The following is a 22311-nucleotide window of genomic DNA, read 5'->3' on the forward strand; positions in this document are numbered from 1 at the left end:
TTTGGGGGTTCAATCATTTCATTTCACGCTACACAATTTCATATTACACAACATTAGTTGGAATCTGAAATCATCATGCCATTTGTTGGGTTAATTTCGTTTAATAACACGTCATTTAGAATCTAAATTCATCATTCGGTTTTGTTCTTTAAATCATTTCATGTTACACCACAGCATTTGGAATCTGGATTTATCGTTTCATTTGCTGGGTTGAATCATTTTATTTCATATTACATCATTTGATTAATGTAATTTTGGCGGCGACGGCTGCCCATAGCAGGCCCTATAAACAAGTAGGCGAGCGGTCTGTTGAACTGAACCCTCATTGTTATGTTTTGACCAGTCATAAAGGTGTATTTGTTTATTTCCTGAATATTTGTCCAGTAAGGTTTGCAAGATTAGAGTAACGTTTATTACTCGACATGCTCAGCATTCTTTTATGACGAAGCCTCACGGAACATGTTTAGCATCTCTCTCTCTCTCTTTTAGTGCACGTTATACCTGTGGGATCTTTTGTGAGTTGGTTCACTATCCACCAGGCGTCTACGTGATCTTGACTGGTGATATTGTGACCAAAAAATGGATAGGTTAGAGTGGGTCGACTTTTCCCTTCAACCAGGAGAATCAAATGTTATCAGCCAGACTGGAGTTGCTCTGTACGATGGACCAGATAAAGTAAGAATATTTTGCAAACTTACTTCTTTTGCATATTGTGTAGACTCTTAACACAAGCCGCTGGTTCCCTCCCGAGAAACCTGAGATTTGTTTATACAACCACACTAGCCTGGCGTTTTATCAATAAAGTACGGCGAAATCTCTGACAACATGAAATCACCTTATCGGTAATATACTGTACTGTTCATTTATATTACTGATAAGGTGATTTCATGTTATCAGAGATTTCGCCTTACTTCATTGATAAAACGTCAAATTCCTGTGATACAACCTCCCGTTTGTTTTGTACCACACCGGTTTTATAATCGAAAAGCATCTATGCTATATAAAAATTGCGCAACGCTTAGTCATTTTCTTCATCCATTTATATTTTCTAACCTGATTGTTGCCGGGGGTCCTTAACACTGTCAACTTATTTGCGTTTCAGACAAAATGCTCTCAATATAAATAAGCATACATATAGTCCTACAACATAAGACACATCACCCGATATTTTTGTTCTGATTTTATTTAAACTGTAAATTACATGTATTTTAATGAATAGCAAAGAATAGCAAAATAGACGTGTACAGTATCTTGATGGTATGTGTCTTTATTTACATGTTCACTGATCATTAACTTTAAAACCAGAGCGATACCATAGCACTCCAGGCTAACACCAAAATTGATGGAATTATTGAGATTATCAAAGATAGTGAACTACAATCTTATCTGTATCTTGAAAACATAGACTTGCCCATGCATATACTTGTGAGCATGTTACTAAAGAAACTACTGTTTGATTTGAAACGCCAAGAAGTTGACAATGTTTGAGGACCTTGGCGACAATAAGGTTATAAATTATAAATTAATGAACAAAATGACTAAGTTTTGTGAACTTTTTAAATCCTTGATCCTTTTGTTCTTAAAATTATTAGTGGGGTTACAAACAAATGGGTGAATACTATAAAATTTATATCATAAGGTTGTCTATGTGGCTTTTTATTTTGGTGTGGAGGTGCATGGGGGATGGGTAAAGTCATGTCTATACAGCTTTAAAAGGGTTTACAGTCAAAACATACCCAAACTGAAACATAACCAAGTCAAAACGTACTTTGCCTCTGCCGATTTCCATTGCTCACCAGGCTGAACACTGTCGTATGAAACACAATACACTAAAATTATGTCATTATTTAAAGTGAGCGTGGGTCATGTTTTAATTTGGGGACATTTTGACTTGGGTACATTTTTCTTTGGATATGTTTTGACCTTTTCCCCTTTAAAAGCATATATAGCTTAGTAATACCTAATGCTAATATTAGTAAATCCTTCATTGATTTGTTATGGCTACTGCATTGTAGCTAAGTAACCAAATATCCAGTTATAGATCTCACTTGAAAATTTTGATATGATAGTTTGGTTGCCACAAGTGTAGACATCTAATGATCATGGCTAAATGTATTTTTTCGTTGAATTAAAATAATACACTTTCTTTCTTTTTAGATCAACAGTTAACACAAGTAGTTATACATGTAACAAATCAAAATGTCACATAACATGACACCATACATACATAAAAATAATTCAAACATATATCAGACTAATTTTTTTATGTGGTTGGGGTCCAGGGCACGGAATGACCTCCCACTAGATATACAACCCATCCTAAATTATGTGAACCAAAGCTACTTGCATGTTGAGAATGTTGTACAGAATTTGTTGGTCATAAAAGCAAACTTTATCATTTATGAGCTTTGACAGCTTTATTTAAGTGATTCCTGGTTGGGGCATTTCGTTTCAAAAGTTGGATGTTTTCATAACTTTTGTTTTATATAATGATAATTTATCAAATAAAGCCATATTCAGTCTATTACATATTTTGAATATGACTGTCACAGTCTTACCTTGTACCTTGTAGCACTCTAACTCTTAGATTATGTTCATGAATGGATGATTGTGTTAAGAATTTTAGGGTTATATTTCTGTTTGCATCCAATCTAAACCCTATTTTGAAATCTGTAATAGCATGTATACTTTCTTTCGATCATGTTCTATTCCAGCCTTTAATCTGTTCTACTTGTTCTGGCCATTGGATTGTATACTTCTACCTTGTGATATGATTGTACCTTGTTATATATTGTTGGTTTATCTTAGAGTTTATCATGGTTTTTATACTTCAAACTAGAGAATGATCTTACTATCATCAAGAAAGATAATGAATAAAACATACTGTTGGACAAAAGTATAGGCTTGCAGTGGATTTGCATTGTAAGGTAAACTGTTCTTGAGTCATACAGGAGTCTACCCACTTCACTTGTTTAATTATTGCTCAAAAATTTAAAAATAAAACAGACTATAATTATTATCACTTTTTTTTAGCATGTCTTTATCACTGTTGGTAAAGATTGCAACTCCTTGAGGACACTGTGGTCATATTTTTGGAGATTAAAGTTAGTAGATGACTTACTCTTTGGTGAAAAAAGAAGTCTGTTGATTTTGAGCTCATATGGTCAAAGGTCAGGGTCACTGATTGGAAGAAGTATGATGGTTTTCACATAATAACTTGAGTTCCAAACCACATGCTATGACCAAAATATGTGAAAGACATACACTTTAGGTAAGAAAGAGAAGTATAGAAGGCATGAATGAATAGATCAGTGGGTAGGGCACTTTTTAACTCAAAGAAAAATGGGTTTTGCACAATAACGTTTATTCCATGTTAAGTTCCTGACAAAATGTTGTGGATGGTTTCTTGTTAGGGTAATATAGACACATGTAGATTTGGGGATCTGAAGGTCAGTAGCCAAGTTCATTGCATGTCTAATAAGGAAATAAAGAAAGACTTTTTTGCACGGAAATTTAGTTCATGACAAAGTTAACCTTAACCAAAGAGCTGATAACTTTTTATTACATTTTATATATTTGGTAATTCATTCATTGCACTTTCAGAAGCTGGTATTGTCTAGTCTGGCAAAATTTGTTTTCCCTATTTTAATAGCTGATATGCATAGTGTACTTTATACTAATTCAGGCTGATTTTTTTAGCATAAGGGAGCAGTCATTTTAGTTAGCGGTGTGCTTAGATCATGTACAATTTCAAAGAGTACAATGTCCAAAGAAATATCACCCACATTACATAAATGTAGCATAGAGGTATGCCAACATTCTCTCCATTCTGCATGTTTTTAATGCAAACAACTTCACCTTACATACATCACTCTCTCAAGAGTACATAATAACTGGTGAGTGCCACTTGGAGGTAAGCCATGTTTATACAGGTATGTAGGAAATAAAGAAAGACTTTTTTTGCACAGTAAATTTAGTTCATGACGATATTCCTTAACCAGTAATCTCCAGTCATGCTCTACTAGTGCCTTAATAGATGATCTATAAACAGTAGGTAGGTGCATAATGTCATGTTCACCATATATATTCTTATTTACATAGTTATAGTTTTTTGATGATAAAGGGAGGTAATGCAAGCAAATTTAACGAGATCTCATGCCCAACTTTTGATACAGTGGTCACTTGGAGGTAAGCCATGTTTATACTGGTATGTAGTAACTACCTATTCTGTCATTTTAATATTTTATATTTTGAATGTTTAGAACATCCATCATTTCATTGAACATAATACATTGGGTATTTTTATTCAAGAAAAGCGAATTATGCAGAAAGAAATAATCTTGACTCTCTTCCTTTCACAGACGTCATTTAATGATGGGCTGGTGATGCTTACAACACACAGACTGATTTGGAAGGATCCTTTAAATAGAGTAAGCATTGGATTCCATTGTCATTAATTTTTGAAGTAACATAGTAGAGGGTTAGAAGAAAATTGCCAGGGTATTTTGAAGCCAGCTCTTCTCTGGATTATTTTGACAATATAATTAGCTGTGACTTTTTTTTACCATATCATGAATGTACAGATACTATCTTTAATCTGCAGGTGCATTAAGAGATGGCAGATCAAGGTCTGTGTTATTTGTTAATTTGTCCTAACAAAACTGTATAAACCTAGATCTGCCAGTGCATTGTTATTGATGAAATTTGACAAGATAACTTAATTTTGCAACAAAATGTCTGTAATATAGGGTTCAGTAAGAATCAAATAAGAATGCAATTTTTATGATGAAAATATCCACCTGAATTGTATATTAAAGTTTTTGTTTGCGTTATACAGAATTATTGTTGCCATTAAGATAATGTACAGTATTTTGATATTTTTCATTAGCTTGCGCAAAGTTCAGGGGTGCTTTTGAAAAGTACTACATCTTCATATAGTGTGTAGGTAACCTTGATATTTAATGCTTCATTTATGACGTACACATTTTACATTTATGTCAGTTTCTGAAATATTGTTGCTCTTTGTCATGAATATTGATCTGTGCATCATTTCAGAGAAGTACTCCACCACTATAGGAGAAGTAGGTCACTTTATAGCACTTTTCATGCTCCAATGATCATGTATATTTCTTTTTTTTTTTTTTTACATTGATATCATTTTCTGTAAGACTCAAGCTTGGTTGGTCTTGATAATAGACATGCACATATCCTGAATAGAACTTGCCATACCAAAAGCAGTCACTGATATGCTTTTCGAATTCAGGTGATCATGCACTTTTCATGTTAGGTGAGTTTCTCTGTCAGTCTTGTACGATCATGATATTTGACATGTGCAAACACACTGAAGAGTACTATATTATAATATCAAAAGAACACAGTGACCAATATTTTATACTTGTGTGCATTTATATGAGGATACCAGCTAGAGAAGTACAGCAGTACCATCTCAAAGAAAGGAGTAATTGCTACTGACATGAACTATATTAAACAAAGTCATCTTAAGTATAAAAATCTTATGTGTCAGTAAAGCAAGCGTTGCTCGTCTTATGACATCTACATTTCTTGTTTGCAGTCAAGAGTTCTTGCAGTACCTTTGTCTCTTGTGGTTCTGATTGAGGAACAACCATCAGGTTTTGCCAAAAGGTCAGTTTGTTTTCTTTTCTGTCTGCAGTGTCATGAATTTGAAGCGTTTGTTTTTAAGGCAAGCATTTACAGTTGATATGAGTACATATCCTCCCTCCTCCCCCACCTAGTGTGCATCTTGTGTGAACTTTTGTTTCTCTGCCCATCACTGTAGGGCATTTAATCACCTTCATGTTTGCTTTGCATTGAGATGTTGTGGCATATGGGTAATTGCAACTCACCGTGACTCCATAGACTCATGTTGTCCTCATCAACTGCAGAGGGGTTGGGAGACATTGGAGTAATTGACACTGTATAACCAACATATGATGGTTTCCTGTCAGAATGAGACATTAGTGATTCAGAATCAAATTCATGTATCAAATGAAGAATTATCTTGAGTATTCAGTGCACATGTCTAGAAAAGGTTTGTTTGATTCTATGCATGACGTATTTGCCTTTTTGACCATTGAAAAAATATCTATGAGCAATTTCCTAATTCAATTTAAACAACAGTTTTCCAAGTTTACAACATTATCACGGCAAAGTTGATACCTTTAGAGGTCTTATATATTTACTTTATTTCAAAGAAGTCTGAAATAACTTAGGCATTGTCTTGATGACAATTATATTGCTATCTTCATATAATGTGTATTGTGATACTGTCCTTAAGAGGGCCTCAAGGGAGAATAGTCCTTGACTAATGAGTCACCCTCTATAAATAAAGCATTATTGTTGTTATTATTATTATTATTATTATTATAGCTTCCATCCCACTGTACGAAAGGAACAACAATCTGATTGGATACCATATGTAATTGCACCAACTGCAGACAACATAGACTCTTTTCTGTCGGCACATTATGTGACAGTAGATCTAGGTCTATGCAGTTGGATCAGACTTATTAGTAAAAATACATATGGTATGTGCAGTTGAACTGTAAAAGTCACTACTATATTTGATGATCATAAATGAATATAAAATACACCAGATTGCTTTGTGGGCAAGAAGTCATCCCTTTCATGCATATGAGCAATTTCCATTTTGCTGTAAGGTTTGTTGGTGATCCCCCCATTGAAAATAGGTTTTGAGTTGTGCCCACTTGTAATAAACCATGGTAGCCACCTTGAAAATCTTCTTGTCACTGCTACTATTAATGGAAAGTCATGTCATCAGAATAATTAAATTGGTCCTATATGAAAATTGTGTCAAGACGAAATCAAATATGACCATCATATTGGCCATCTTAACCGCTCTGGTGGCCTAGTGGTTAGAGCGTCTGCCTTGGATGTGGGAGGTCATGGGTTCGATCCCCGGCTGAGTCATTCCAAAGACTTACAAAAATGGTACTAACAGCTGCCTCACTTGGCGCTCAGCATTAAGAGGTTAGTGTTAAGACTGGTTGGCTTGGTGTCAGGATAATGTGATTCGGTGGGACATCATGCTAAATGTCTGTGGCATGATGCCCCAGTGCTAGACATCACTATAAAGTGTCACACTGCAGACATCGTAGCAATATGACTGAAAAATTGTTAAAGCTACGTTAAAAATCCAAACCACACACACACATTGGCCATCTTGAAAGTCCTGTTGTTGCTGATCCTCCAGAATTGATGGTAATATTTATAGAAAGTTTTCACCAAAAGACATTGTATTATATCTAGTCTGTCCTGAATGGAAATGGTGACATATGTATCCCATAGTACCACAATGAACAGATTGAAAATCTTATCACAAATTCCTCTGAATTGATGGTCATATTGGCCTGGGGTTTTCACCAAATGTCTTCAAATGGTGTCTGTTTTTTTTTCTTTCTAAATGAAAATGGTGCTGATCTTACATTCTAAATGGTTGCCATAGCAGCTAATGTAAAATCATACTGATCTTTAATACCAGAGATGGTTTCAGTGCTCATTAGTTATTATGAACAAATGGTCTTGTCTTGAATTCCTTGAAATTCCTTCATGGGGCTCTTATGAATTTATTGGCAGATTGTGAAATAAGAATTGTATCATTTGAAAAACAATTGCCCAATACATCTATATGAATATTGCGTGAAACACATCATTATGAATCATCTTTACTTAAAACGAGAGTGCAATCAGGTTTTTAAATCATTCAAGCTCATATAACAGTGAAGACTTAGTTCTCTTTAACAAATGATTTTTATTCAAGCAGTAATGGTATACAGGTGTTAAGCTATAGGCATGTGTTAGAATTAGGTTTTGATTGATCCCCTAATTGAACTCGAGTTCAAACAATATGGTATTTGTTTTTAGGCTAAATTACCAGTAATACTCCCCTGATACATTAATGTTAATAACGAGTTTCTGATTATATAGTTATAATGCAACCACAAAAATATATTAGAACTTGAAATATAAAATAGGAATATGTTTCTTCAAAGGAATAATCAGTTTTAACTAATATTTGCTGGTAGACAAATTTTAAATCATTTTGTGTCAAATTGCTGTTACACTGACCCATAATAATATAGGAAAATGAGTTTGACAATTCTTGTGCATCATTACACACTGGACTCATTATAATGCTGCTAACAAGAGCCCAGAAACTAGGTTTTCTGAGACCCAGAAAAGCTATTAAATCCTTATTTGGTTGTGTTCTTGTTCAGCCACCTTGGTTTACCCAGATATTGTTGTAAACTAGTGGTTTTAGTTTGGACTAAAGATGGAGCCAATCACAGGATCACAGGTGGAATATAAAAGTGTGTATATGTGCCACATGAATTCAGGATTTGAATTAGCTGCAAATTATAGATGCAAGGGAATGTTTACAATGAAAATATTATCTTTGCAAAGTAACTCTTGCAAGATAATATTATAATTACCTCCCCTTGGCTAGATTATACCGTATATTCTTGAGTTTAAGCATTTGTTTGATACTTAACAACATAATAATTATGTTTGTTCAACCATCAATCAACAAAGTTAATGTTGTTTACTGATTTATTGTTGCTGCTGGCAGTGATAACTTTTTTTCAATTTCATCAGTAATTTTGCACGTATTTCCACCACATTGGGCTTAGTCACTGACCATGCAATTTTTATGGTCTTACTGTTAGCATTTTGATATAGTGAAAGTTCCTGTAGGTCTAGGCACATGAGGTTCTCTGCTGGCCTTGCCAGATTTTCTGTACTCTGCACCATTTGACTATGCTCCCTGCAGACATCCTGGCTCCTGGCCAGTCTGTCCAGATGCTTGACTAGCCATCATTTACTACTTTTGATCAGAGGTCAGTTCTAAGAATGTGAGGGGCCACAAACTGGCTGACTGTTCAATCTGTGGAGGGAAGCTGTCAAGTTCATCCATCCAAGCATGCCAAGTCCTTCAACATTTTGATTCCTACCAGTTGTCCACCCATCAGTACAGATAGTTCTGCATTCTGTTGCTTATCCTGTGGACAGATGACAGAACAAACTATTTGATAATGCCACTTCTTCATTTCCATCAGGTTTGATTTATGTGGACATGGAAGGTTTGCTGGACAAGGACAATTCCCCAATCAAGTACATTGACAACCTCCATGAGCTTCAGAATCCAGATCCCACTTTAGACAAGACTGCCTTTAGCTTTAAAAACTATGAGCAAAGAGATCTGTAGAATTATGTTTTGACCAAGCACCCTCCACTGCCATCTTTGAATCAGGAGTCAGAGGTTATGATGGACATGATAAGGATGACCATCCCTCCTGCTATCAGTTCCTGCAATCAAGGTTACCAATCATTTGCAAAACAAGATTTGGGAACCAGTAATTCCATAGCCACTTTACATAAAGGGAGCTGCTATCTTCATTGTTCACCCACTGGTACAAAACACACTTGGACATCTACCATGGACAGAACATGGATATAGTAGATATAGTGGAAGTAAATATCTACCCTGCTTTCTATAAAATAGATTGTGAAGTTTTCTAGACATTATTGAAGCTGGTAAGAAATATAGAAATTTCATCTTTGTTTGACTTGACTTGCATTCTTCAGACTGACAGGGCAGCACATGACACTTTGGCAAATGCCTTGTGAACTCAGGCAACCTTGAATTTGATAGATCGACTGCTTTCCTTTGTTTGTCTTCAGTGACATCTTATCACACTACAGTGATTACCTTTTGATTTTGTTCCTGAAGTTTGGAGACAATTTCAGGGACCTAAAGATGTAGGCTACACAAAAATTGCCTCTTTATCTGATCTTACCTCTCCCACCTTTTGCCTGTACCAGTCTATGTCCCAAAGGTAGGACAGATTTTACCCATACCAGTCTAAGTCCCAAAGGTAGGACAGATTTTACCAGAAAGACAAATAGAAGAACTCAGATCAACAGCATTCCATTTGCTCACAGCAGCAGATTAGATAGCAACAGTTGTCACAGTTCCAAAAATAGACTAATAAAGGGGAGAGAAAACTCATTTTATTCTCCTCCAAGCCTAGTACACCACAAGCACATTTAGTTGTCCTTAAGCACATTTTTTTTTCATGAAGCACATTTAGGACACCATAAACACATTTAGGACACCATAAACACATTTAGGACACCATAAACACATTTAGTTGTCCTTAAGCACATTTATTTTTCATTAAGCACATTTAGGACACCATAAACACATTTAGGACACCATAAACACATTTAGTTATCCTTAAGCACATTTGGGACACCGCAATCACATTTATCATTAAGCACATTTAGGACACCACAAGCACATTTAGGACACCAGAAGCACATGTAGGACACCATAAGCACATTTATTTATCCTTAAGCACATTTAGGACACCATAAGCACATTTAGTTATCCAATCAGACTTCTTTGAAATAAAGTAAGTATATAAGACTTCTAAAGGTATCAGTGGTATCAACTTTGCTGTGATAATGTTGTAAACTTTGAAGACTATGTTGTTTAAATTGAATTAAGAAATTGCTCATAGATATTTTTAAATGGACAAAAAGATTTAATGACTCAGATAGCTTTCAGAAACTACCTGTTAAACACCAAAAACATTTGTAATTGCCAGCAATGTCTCCCAAGTCTTTGTCCTCTTGACTCAAGTGGGTAATTTGCTCAGCTTATTTAGAGCTCGTGGGATCAGATACACCTCAGAAACATGTCCGATATGAGATTAGAGCCATCTCTTTGGGCCTCACATTTGAAAGCAGCTGTTTGAATCAAGACATTATTGAGGAACAATTAAATTTCTCTAGCTTTTATCTCCATGAATTAGCCTTACAGAAAAGAGAACTGAATCTGATGGGCTATTTGTTGGTTGCCCAGATGTCCATGGCCATTGTTAAAGCCAGTAGAAATTCACCACATGCATTGATTTGAAGCTTTCACTGGTTTCACTCAGAACTTAGTAACAAAATGGCCAAAGTTTCTCCTGACTCTTAAGTGTTCTTGGTAATCATGTGTCGCTACCAATTCACCCTTAGTTACACTGCTTCTTATCAGCACAGTGGTTTTATCTCTCACACAAAGGCTGACTAAGGTTGGGTGCTCTTGCATTTTCTTCTCCTCCTACCTATTCTCCTAATGTTAATGCGTTTGTTTGATTTATTGAAAATTGTTTCTCTGAGAATATTTACATGGTCACATAACAGGAAGTCTTTCCACACTTCGGCAAATACACGTCCTAATTGATGTACCATCAGCATAAACTAAAGAGAATCCATTATACAGTTACCTACCTAGCAAAGTGGGCTGTTGTGGGGTAAGTGTGTAATTGACAGAGTATCTTGAAATAATTCCCATAGACACTATTTTTATGATAAAAGATGAAATTTTCATCCTTATGGGAGGTAGGTTTACAGAAGTAGATGAACTTATTCCTAATGTTATTATGATCATATGGTTACTGAGAATTATAATCTATGATTAAAAAAGATTCTTTCTCGCCAGTATTTTTATACAAGTTTCTTTTTACACTTGATTGAATTGTGCTATAATATTTTCCAGTGCCAAAATTGCAGTTCATCTTCAGAAAGCAAATTCTGGTAAAGCTCCAGGACCGGTTGCATCAAGTCAACATGATTATGTTAGACTTTCCTTTAGGAATTCTGGGGAGGTGGAGGTAAGTTAGAACTACTTTAACATACACTGGAACTTGCTGAATCTAGACATGATGGGACTGAAGATTGCAGCTGGACTGGGCTAATACTCAGAAACTGTTTTAAGCAGGTTCCACTGTAGTCTTCCAAGGCCAGATCATGTGAATTGCTTCACCTGTAAAAACAATAATATAAAAAAATGCTAAACATGCTAATTATGACTTTTAATCTTGTAACATTTTTTTTTCTGCCTTTAATAAAGACTATATTTTGGGAATCCTGTTTTTTTTGTTGGATAGCTTAAGAATGTGTTGATATGATTTACCATCTTTAGACTTTGCAAATATGTTTGCCATCTTTAGACTTTACAAATAACTTTACCATCTTTAGACTTTACAGATAACTTTACCATCTTCAGACTTTGAAAATAAGTTTGCCATCTCAGGTTTTTGCACACGTTTACCAGAACATGATGAAGATCCCAAACTATCATCTGGTCTAAAGATACAAAACTCAGGATTCTGTTTGAATGTCATTTTTATCATTAGATTTTAATATTCCTTATGATTATCGTATTTGCTGGCCTATAAGTCAATGCTGAGTATAACTCAAATAAGCAAATTTGGTAAATTTTCCATCTTTCATCCCTGTATAAGTTGATGCGGAGTATAAGACTAGGCCAGATCAATAACTCATTTTCGTCTTTTTCACTTTGTTCCACGCAGCATCACAAATTTTATCCAATCTGTAAATCAGTAACCTTTCAGATCAGGATCATTAAATGTAACTAAAAGTAACTTATTTGTTTCATGCAAAGTATTTAAATATATTATTTACTTTTAGCTACATACAATGCTGCTGTCCTAAAATTTATTGAGTTACAATTAGGATAAAATTTGTGATGCTGTGTGGAATTAAACTATAGTAACTTCTGGTTTCATAAATTTTCAAGGTATCACTGTATGCTATTTCAGATTACTAGCAATAGGGAAATTGCACCATTAATGCTAAAATGCTTTTACCACAGTTCTTTTTTTAAGAGAGATACAGAGTGAGAGAGGCATGTGTATTCCATTACATTTTTCTTTTTGCACCTTGTGATCAAAATAAAATATTTTTGCCTGAAATGAGAGAGAGAGATAATTCAGCTCTTCACGTTTTTTGTTTGTATCTTACTGCCCCTGTTTAGCTGAAGCATTTGTCAAAGAGAGAAAACATTAATAAATTAAATAGTAAATGTAAACTTAGAAAACACATACCATACTCCTTCGTGGTTTAAATATTCACACTATATATGTCCATATAGACTCCATTTAGGTTAAATCAATGACCATTCTGCATGCTGTCTAATTTTCTTGACATGTACAATGACCTCCCCATTCCCAACAAATAAGATTTTTGTAAAGTGCATGTACTCTTCCAGTACTTAGGCTTCAGTTGTTTTTTAAATCTTTGCTCATACTTTAAATTGCTGACAGTGATAGGGCAAGTTCAAAAGATGTCATTGGTTGAGAAATTTACATGAGTAACCAGCATTTCGTTTCATTATACAGTACCATAATCATAATACCCATGGGTAGCCTCATTTACCTATTGGTAGCCTCACTAATCTGATCTGGTCTGCCAAATCTTGACTTCAGACAGGTGTTAGCTTGGAAAACCTGACTACATCTGTAGCATATTTAATTAGCATGCAGATACCTCTACAAAACCATGTGATTTTTTTTTAAACATTGGAAGTGGTAACGAAAACCTAAAGAAATTGCTTACCCAGTGGTATTGATAGATAATGGAAGATAGTAATGCACATGTTCATGAGTTAGATCACAGTCATCAGATAAGTAAAATATACAGATTAGAATCTTCAAGACATCTCTCTGTCTCTTTCCTTTCATAATGGGGCATAATTTTTATTTGATCATGAGGTGCAAGAAGAAAAATGTGATGGAATATCTGTCATTGTCATGGTTATTCATCTTCTAACTTGTCAATTCTAATGCACACATATGTAATGAAATTTAAACAATGTATGTTACTACTGTAGTGCATGCTACTTTAACACAATTCATCTGATGTATGTTAATTTTTAATACTGACAATCATGTAATTGTTTAAAATCCTACTTGATATAGGGTCATATATTTTTTCATACATGACCCTACATCCCCAAAATGAAATATATTTTACACATTATTTTTCGTACCTACTGAAAAAAATTTTTGCATAGAAAAACTTATGTGACATACGATAAAACGATTTGGATGACATAATCCATATATGAGTCGATTTGGAGTATAAGATTTTCTTGTCAAAAAGTATTGTCTTATAGGCCGGCAAGTACTTTGTCTCAGTATCAATTCTCCATAATGGGCCTTTTTCTCAGAGTTTCCTTGCCACTTAGATGAGGACATCCTTAGTAGTTCTGTGTCATTTCTATACTCTGTGGATAGAATGCATACAACTATCATTATTATTTCTTTTAATTCTCAAAAGCAGTAGATTTCATCCATATACAGTGTGTGGTAGCTGGCCTTTAATACAGTACTTTTGTTTTACCACCCATAGAACCATGTGTGTATGATAGAGGCAGAAACAGTATTTTAATGACAAACTTTAACATGAGTTTTACACAATTTTCAAAAATTAAAATAAGATTTTCAGCGTTTCATATTGCATACCCAGGGATCGTCCTGGGCTTCGCCAATGTCGCAAATTGCGATTTTTTTTCCTTATTGGCGACAAAAATATCCCATCTGGCGATTTTTTTTGGCGACATACTTTTTGGTTATTTAATTTGTACATACAATCATGGATTTGACTGAATAAATTTAAAGCCAGAACGAAAGGAAGCCACAAACTTGACTAAGCAATGCATTGGAATCAATCTGTTACGCAAACGATCCTTTGTTCTTATTGACAACCCTATCTTTACAGTGCATTGTTACATCATAATCTGCTTACGCTGACATCTGGGCTGAGTACTGTATGCTGCGATACAGTCAATCATGCTACCGCACTATACCTACAACTGACCGACTTCTGAAGACGCGAATAGAACAGATACAATTAATTGTATGGCTAATCCTTCTGTTTTTTTTTTATACATATACCAATACAATAGTTTTGCTGAACCTTCATAGAAAACTGATAACCTTTGAAGTACCGACTACTGTGTATACATACAAAGCAAATGGAAAAAATCTCAATCACAATTACATCTGTCGCCAGTGCAGCATTTTACTCATTGATCTTTTCCTTTTGCCATCAGTCCCGTGTTACGGCTGCAGAGACTTAAACTCCGCAACAAGAAATAGCAAAAAAAAAAACAGTTTTGCATAATTAATAATAATTATTTATTTCTCAAAATACAGGAGTGAAAGAATCCCTAAACTGGGTGTGAATTTACGCTTATATATATGGTCCAATATTGCCAGGTGTTGACTCGTGTAAGTTTCATTCGTGGGAATGGAGATCCTTTTTTTCTTGTCGAGAAACTTTATACAGCATTCAGTGATCATTCTTGGGATTTAGGAAGCAATTCGCTACAAGCTTTGTGAAGCTAGCCATAAAAGGGGGGGGGGCTGCTGAGAGGCTACTGGTGTCACATGTCAGCACTGAGGACTGTGAACATGGATTCAGTAAGATGAACCTCATAAAAACTGACATCAGAAATAAGCTCTGCATCTCATCTCTCGAGAATTTAATGAGAATTAGCATGTACAGATGTGAAAAATTAGACTTTGAAACTGCATTCAACAAGTGGGCAGCCCTAAAATCGCGACGGATCTTCATGTAACACTTTGTAACATTTTGTTAATGCTTGTTGTAATTAAAGTATTAACTAATCCATCTTTTGTAATTTTCATTGCCTATTACATTAATAGACTAAATTAACACTTGGAAAAATGTACACTACTTTTTTGGCGACACTTTTTGAAAATTGGCGACAAAATATTGAGGTTGGCGATTTTTTTGGCGACAGCTTTTTAAAAGCCAGGACCATCCCTGCATGATACCTCAAACCTTTTTCAATTAGTAGGGTTAGTTATGCATGCATTGCTAAGCCAAATGTACTCTTAGCCATATTAGAAGCAATATGACTAGCCCTGTACAATTAGTCATTCATTCATGACTTGCCCTGTTAGCATGTGTTATAGATATACTAAACAAAATGTTGGAATTTAGTATTTGATGTTGATTCCAGAATAAAATGATATCTGTTACGAATTTTAGTTCATTTGTGAAGCATTGGTTGGTTCATAATGTTTAGTAATAAGGTGAATTTTCACTGACAGTTTCTGTTTTTCAGTTTTACAGATACTTTATGGAGCAGCTGCGGGAGAGAAGATGGGAGAAGATTGTACCTCCTGCAGATCCAGTTTCAGGCGGGGTAAGTACTGTGCAGATATGCCTGCGTAAATCTAAAAATGTTTGCTCCATTTTTGGGTGCAATTTTGCAGTATTTAACCATACTCATTTACAGTGGGGGGCCCAAGTGGCCAAGTAGTCTAAAGTACTCAACTAATGTAGGAACTTGAGAAAGCTTGTCATTAGCTTCTCGTGGGTCATTGTTTTTCCCAGGGTTTAACTGGGTTCTCCCTCCACCAGTTATACTGGCTACCAGGTATAGCCTATCTTGCTGAAAAATGGTATGGCAAAATATGACTTCAAAAAAACGTAAAATTTATAATGCATTTTCTGCATCCTTTTATCTACATTGGCTTTAGTGTAGACTGTGAAGATGTAGGAGGAAAAAGTCAGGAATTCATTAGTTGCAAAAGTTGGACATAGCACTGACAACGTTACTAGGTAGCATGCAGGAGACATCACAATATACCAATAACATCAGAACTAAGAGCATCAGATGCATCTTACATAGTCTGGTTCTTTGAACCTCATTTATGATTGGATTTTAATCTGATTCTAAAAAGAATGTAACATCCATTTAATATGTTTGTGTACTAATGTGGGAAGATGATGGGTCTGAACACCCTTATGGTAGTGATATATTCTGAAAGAGTATGAACCTGTGGAGTGTAGCATTTAACATGCTACACTAAAAGATAGATGAAAATAATACAAGAAAGGTTCACTTAACCAGCAGATTTTTCTTGTTGTCCAGTAAATTGATGTAGTTGCCTCCAAAAGTCAGGTGTATAATTTAAGACAAAATCTTATTTTAACAAATTAGGATAATGAATAATAATAATAAAAAGAACAAATGTGAATATTCAGTTCAGCATGTTGAATATGTTTCATAAAGGTATTGCTGCTACTTCAGCAGATGTTATACACTCCAGTATGATTAATGTCGAGATATTGTTTTGCAGCTTGAAAGAAACATAGCCGCTGTTCATAAACTTACCAATAATTTTTAATACAGATTGCTTATACATTCTCATACATGTCAGTGATGTGTAATAACTTTTGTTCTTGACCACAAAGCTGTCATCTCTTTGATTTAGCTATAACTTACAATGAATTGGGATGTTCCACTTTTTGTGAACTTTTCCTATGCAGATTAGCACAGTGGGCTGCCTCACAGCAGTCTTCAAAGCACTTGGTACAATACCCTGGCTATTGTCTTGCAATTAAGTATGTGCAATGGTGGATGTTTATTCCTGACCTCCTTGCCTTTTATTTGCTACGTCAAATTGCTTTATAAAGAGCTCCAAGGACAGTTTTTCATAAGCTCTAAGAAGGACTGTAAACTTTTGCATGTTTTGTTCACTTTTTGACCACTATCCTTTCCTGGAATATCTCTTATTTTAAACACTTAATAAACAAATGTACTTACTGTTTTCTTATTATTAGACTTTAACAATTGACTGCAGAGAAGGCTTGTTTCAGAAGTGTTTTTTTAATTAAGTTTACATTTAAGTTAGTATATACTGGGCACACTAAAAGAAGAAAAATACTTATCTTCACTACCATGGTTGTTATGTTGCATGCAAAGAGGATATCTACATTTTTTAAATTGATAAACAGAAATTATTAATAAGTGAAGTGGAAACATTGTATTGTCTTAAGTGTCAAAGCCATGAGTGACAATACAAAATGTTTCCAGTTGACAAGTAAATATTTCCATTTATCTACTAAAAACAACTCTGGTGGCCTAGTGGTTAGAGCATCTGCCTTGGATGCAGGAGGTTGCGAGTTTGAACTCCGGCTGAGTCTTACCAAAGACTTTTTAAAAATGGTACTAACAGCTGCCTCGCTAGGCGTTCAGCATTAAGAGGTTAGTGTTAGGACTGGTTGGCCTGGTATCATGATACATGTTTGCAGCATGATACCCCATACATCGCTATAAACTGTCATACTGCAGACATCTTAACAATATGACTGAAAAATTGTTAAAGCTACGTTAAAAAATCAAAATAACAAATAACACTGAAAGCATAATTTTCTTTTTATTACTTAATTTTATGAGATTAGCATGGAATTTCTTCATTCTGTGCCAAATCAATTACCAACTGAATTATAACACAGATAAGAAGAAGTTACTAAATTTTACAATAATTTTGGGACAGCAAAGTTTTAAAAATTTAGCTTGTACATATCATGCTTCAAATTGTGTATTTTGTCTTAATATATCAGGTTATTTGATAAAATTGGAGAGATATTTGTTTTTATTAATACATTTTATGCCTGCTGATACTTTTGGGGTAGAGTAATGTAGAAACATCACAGAGCAATTATATCAGACATCTTTCAACAACAGATTTGAATGATTTTGAGTTTTTTTGAGATTTTTGTTTATGTCAACATCCAAACATGAATTTTGTGTTGCCTTTGCAAACGTGCCATTTAGTTTGATAACAGATGCTGTATCCAGTTTTTGATTGTCACTTAATATAACTTTTGGAACACTGATAATACTTCATTATCTCAATAAGAAATACATAATAAAATATTTTCACAACTATTGATTCTGTTTTCTTGTCTCCCAGTTTCAGTTCACAAATATGAGAAGAACTGATCTATGTCTGTGTTTATGGTGACATAAGAATTTGCAGTGATCTACATTGTCAAACTCAATATTAATATGTTTATACAGAGACATTCTTTCAGAATTTTGGAATTTATTGTTCCAGTCTTATAAAAAAGCATCTTTAACCCTTTTGTTTAAATATTAGAATGAATAATTTGAGTAATTTACAAACTCTGGAAAGATTATGGTCTTAAACATTCATAAATCATATATATATAATCATTTTAGCATGCTGTACTACCTGAAACTTAACTTGGGTCTCTTGTCCTATGCATGTACTTTGAAGAGCTCCCAATAAGGCAGAGATAACAGACCTTTTAGGACAGACATATAAAGCAAAGAAATGGCAGTACTGATTATTTATTCAAATTATTATTTCAATGCATTATGTTATCATGTCGGGTAATTTAAGTGTTCAACATCTCAATGATGCGATATTCAATTTAACATTATTCCTTTTATGATCTTCCTGTAAAATCACTATATTTTACCCAGTAATTTTAAGACTATGTGTCCCATACAATTCCAGAAGTGTTGAAAAATATTCCTTGGGGGCCTGAAATGACCACTTAATTTTGCATGTTTTAATCAGGGGATTGAACTTGGATCAGAAATTAGTTACCAGCAGATTCTTGAGTGCAAGGGCAATGCACTTACTATAACATATGCAACCAAGATCTAAAATCAATGCCTAAACAAAATATTGCTTTTGATAAAAATGTCCAATGTTTGATTTGAAATTGGTGCATAATTATATGTCTTAATGCTTTTCATAGGGAGCACGCAATCGGCCAGGGATTATGGGGATAGAAAGATCCATTCAGCACAAACAGAGGGACATGGACATGAATATATCACAGTCTTTCAAGGATCTGCGGATGTTAATGGAAAAGGTAGCCATTAACCTTGTGCCCATTTATTGGAAGGCTAAATAAAATAATCTGTGCAAGGAAAATTTAGCATGGATTTATCTATGTGTTGCAACCTGTGCAACATGATTATCAGTAATAACAACTGTAGAAATCTGATGACATGAATAGTACAATATATACTTGCTTGTTAAGTCGACCCCAACTACAAGCAACATAGACCCTGATCTACTGCCACATAATGCACCAGAACTCCAAACCTGATCACGTTACAAATCCCTTCCACCCTTGCCCACAATGCAGGTAGGAAGGTGAGTTAATCTGTTAGATTTGCTTCCCTTGGTCTGTATACCATATAGACAAAAATACACTTCATCTTTCCAGGAGGGCTATGAAAGTTATCCTAGTGTAGTATGATGAGGTAAGTATTATTGGAGAAACATAATTTACTAAATAAATTGCTATTATGGGTATCAAGTTTCATGGTTTTGCCAAAAATTACATTTTGTTGGTATATAATTTCATGGTATTGTCCAAAATGACATTTTGTTGGTACCTAAATTCATGGGTTTGCCAAAAATGACATTTTCTTGGTACCTAAATTCATGATTTTGCCAAAAATGACATTTTTGTGGTACCTAAATTCTTGGGTTTGCCAAAAATGACATTTTCATGGTACCAAAATTCATGGGTTTGCCAAAAATGACATTTTCTTGGTACCTAAATTCATGGGTTTGCCAAAAATGACATTTTCATGGTACCTAAATTCATAGGTGTGCCAGAAATGACATTTTCTTGGTACCTAACTTCATGGGTTTGCCAAAAATGACATTTTCATGGTACCTACATTCATGAGTTTGCAAAAAAATGACGTTTTGTTAGTACCTAAATTCATAGGTTATTGAAGGGGTACTATTGTTTTCACTGAAATATTTTTGTTCTTTGTATCTTAAAACTTGTGGTTTTAGTTAGCAGAAAATCCCAAATAAGAAAACAGCTGGTACCCATGACAGTAGTGAATTAAAAAGTACATGGTAGTTAAAAATACAGAATCTTTACCATATAATGTTTTCTTTTAATTTTTGTATAGAAAAGTATTCTTTTTGAATATATACAACAGTGGGATTGAAAATTCTTTTGCTTAACACAAAATGGCAAGTGAAAAATTCTATTGATCAAGTAAATTTTCTAACTGGGGATGGAGGAGGAGACTAGTTTCAGTTTACAGCTACAGCCAGACCTGTTGAAAGCAACCACTCAAGAGAAAATGCAAAACAGCCCATTACACACAGGTGACCAGTGTACACAGATTCATGTCTTAAAACTGAATTTTGAACAAATACTATGCTCTGAATATTGTCATTATTATTATTATTACATTATCAAGATTGTTTTATGTGCATTGCACTGAAAAATCATGGGTACAAGTATATGTTGTTCTCTCCCAAATTTCCACACATGATTGCTGTATCCTACTCGCTTTATTCCATCCTGGAAATGAAATCATCACCAACTAAAAAATATACACCCATCTTAGTTTGTTCACATTATAAAGAATTATGCCAATTAATCAGTTGCTGAACTAACCAGAATCAAAAGACAGTTGGCTTATGTGAGAAACTTGTGATGTACAGAATGTCTACCCATTTTAATCCATGAACAAAACTTCACCTGCCTTCAAAGACACATTTTGAATATTGAATAATCCCTGACCCTAATGAAAAGGGCTGTAACTTGTATCTATTCTCAAAGATGAAATATTTTTCTTCATATATATAGCTTGAATTCCCAGGCAAATTGATGAAAATATTTAACTACACCTGTCACTCTGCAGAAAGTGACTTCCATTTTGCTATGATAACACAAGTATTTACCCCACCTTCCAGCAAATGAATTGCTTCGACCCTCTACTTTAATAATAAAAACTGCCTTACTTTTGAAATTCTTATATTGACACACTTTTGAGTTAAACTGTCAGCATAACTGGAGTTATAAAGTACAAGCGAGTTAATTACCATTTCACACAATATTTCTTCATCTGAACAATATCTTTCTTGTGAAGCAAAAAATTAAGTTTGCACAATGTATGTACGTTCTAGTGACCCCTTAAGACAGAAACCATTGTTTGGTTAAGAAACTCCTGACCACCCTCTGTGGATGGCAGGTGACCGTTATATTCAAGACATTTATATTTATATATATTTCACAGGGGGGAAATTAGAATGGCTGTTGTGAACAGGTGACCACTGAATAAAGGTGACCATTTGGACAGGTTTTACTGTACTTAAAACTGGTATTAGAATGGTAACATAATAAGTTCTGGAAACCTTAGGTCATCAACATCATTGACTTTGATATTTCCATATGTGAATGAATATATATTTTCAGGCTAAAGAAATGGTGCAATTGTCAAAAACAATATCAACAAAAATTAGGGAAAAGCAGGGTGATATAACAGAGGATGAGGTTTGTATTATCTAGTTTTCATCTTTTTGTGTTTTTTAATCATAATTTATCTTTTTTTAAATCATCACAAAACAGTTGTATGCTACAGTGTCATGACACTTAGCAATGCCACATTCCAACATCATAGAGTAATCTAAATTCCAACAGTTTGACAAAATGCTTGACAAAGTCACATAAGACATTATAATCTAGATTCTTTACACTCTGTAAGATAACACTTAGCAAAGTCACATAAGACAGTGTCCATAATTGACCTTGAAAAGCCTTGAAAAATGAATTGTTCCCTCAAGGCCTTGAAAACACCTT

The 22311-nt window shown here is 34.4% G+C and overlaps 1 protein-coding gene across 1 annotated transcript in view; it reads left to right on the forward strand.

Moving 5' to 3' along the window:
* The first annotated feature begins 391 nt into the window (after positions 1 to 391).
* Positions 392 to 22311, forward strand: part of LOC149798228 (vacuolar protein-sorting-associated protein 36-like) — a 41946-nt gene continuing 20026 nt past the window's right edge. Inside the window, exons 1-7 of the mRNA XM_089963340.1 lie at positions 392 to 675; positions 4362 to 4430; positions 5573 to 5643; positions 11588 to 11702; positions 15989 to 16069; positions 19447 to 19563; positions 21928 to 22005. Coding sequence (XP_089819466.1) covers positions 580 to 675; positions 4362 to 4430; positions 5573 to 5643; positions 11588 to 11702; positions 15989 to 16069; positions 19447 to 19563; positions 21928 to 22005 — 627 coding nt within the window. The 5' untranslated portion in view covers positions 392 to 579. The remainder of the gene's footprint in view (positions 676 to 4361; positions 4431 to 5572; positions 5644 to 11587; positions 11703 to 15988; positions 16070 to 19446; positions 19564 to 21927; positions 22006 to 22311) is intronic.

Source organism: Sinohyriopsis cumingii, chromosome 6, assembly GCF_028554795.1.
Source record: "Sinohyriopsis cumingii isolate HCF-2022 chromosome 6, ASM2855479v2, whole genome shotgun sequence".
Classification (NCBI taxonomy): Eukaryota; Metazoa; Mollusca; class Bivalvia; order Unionida; family Unionidae; genus Sinohyriopsis; species Sinohyriopsis cumingii.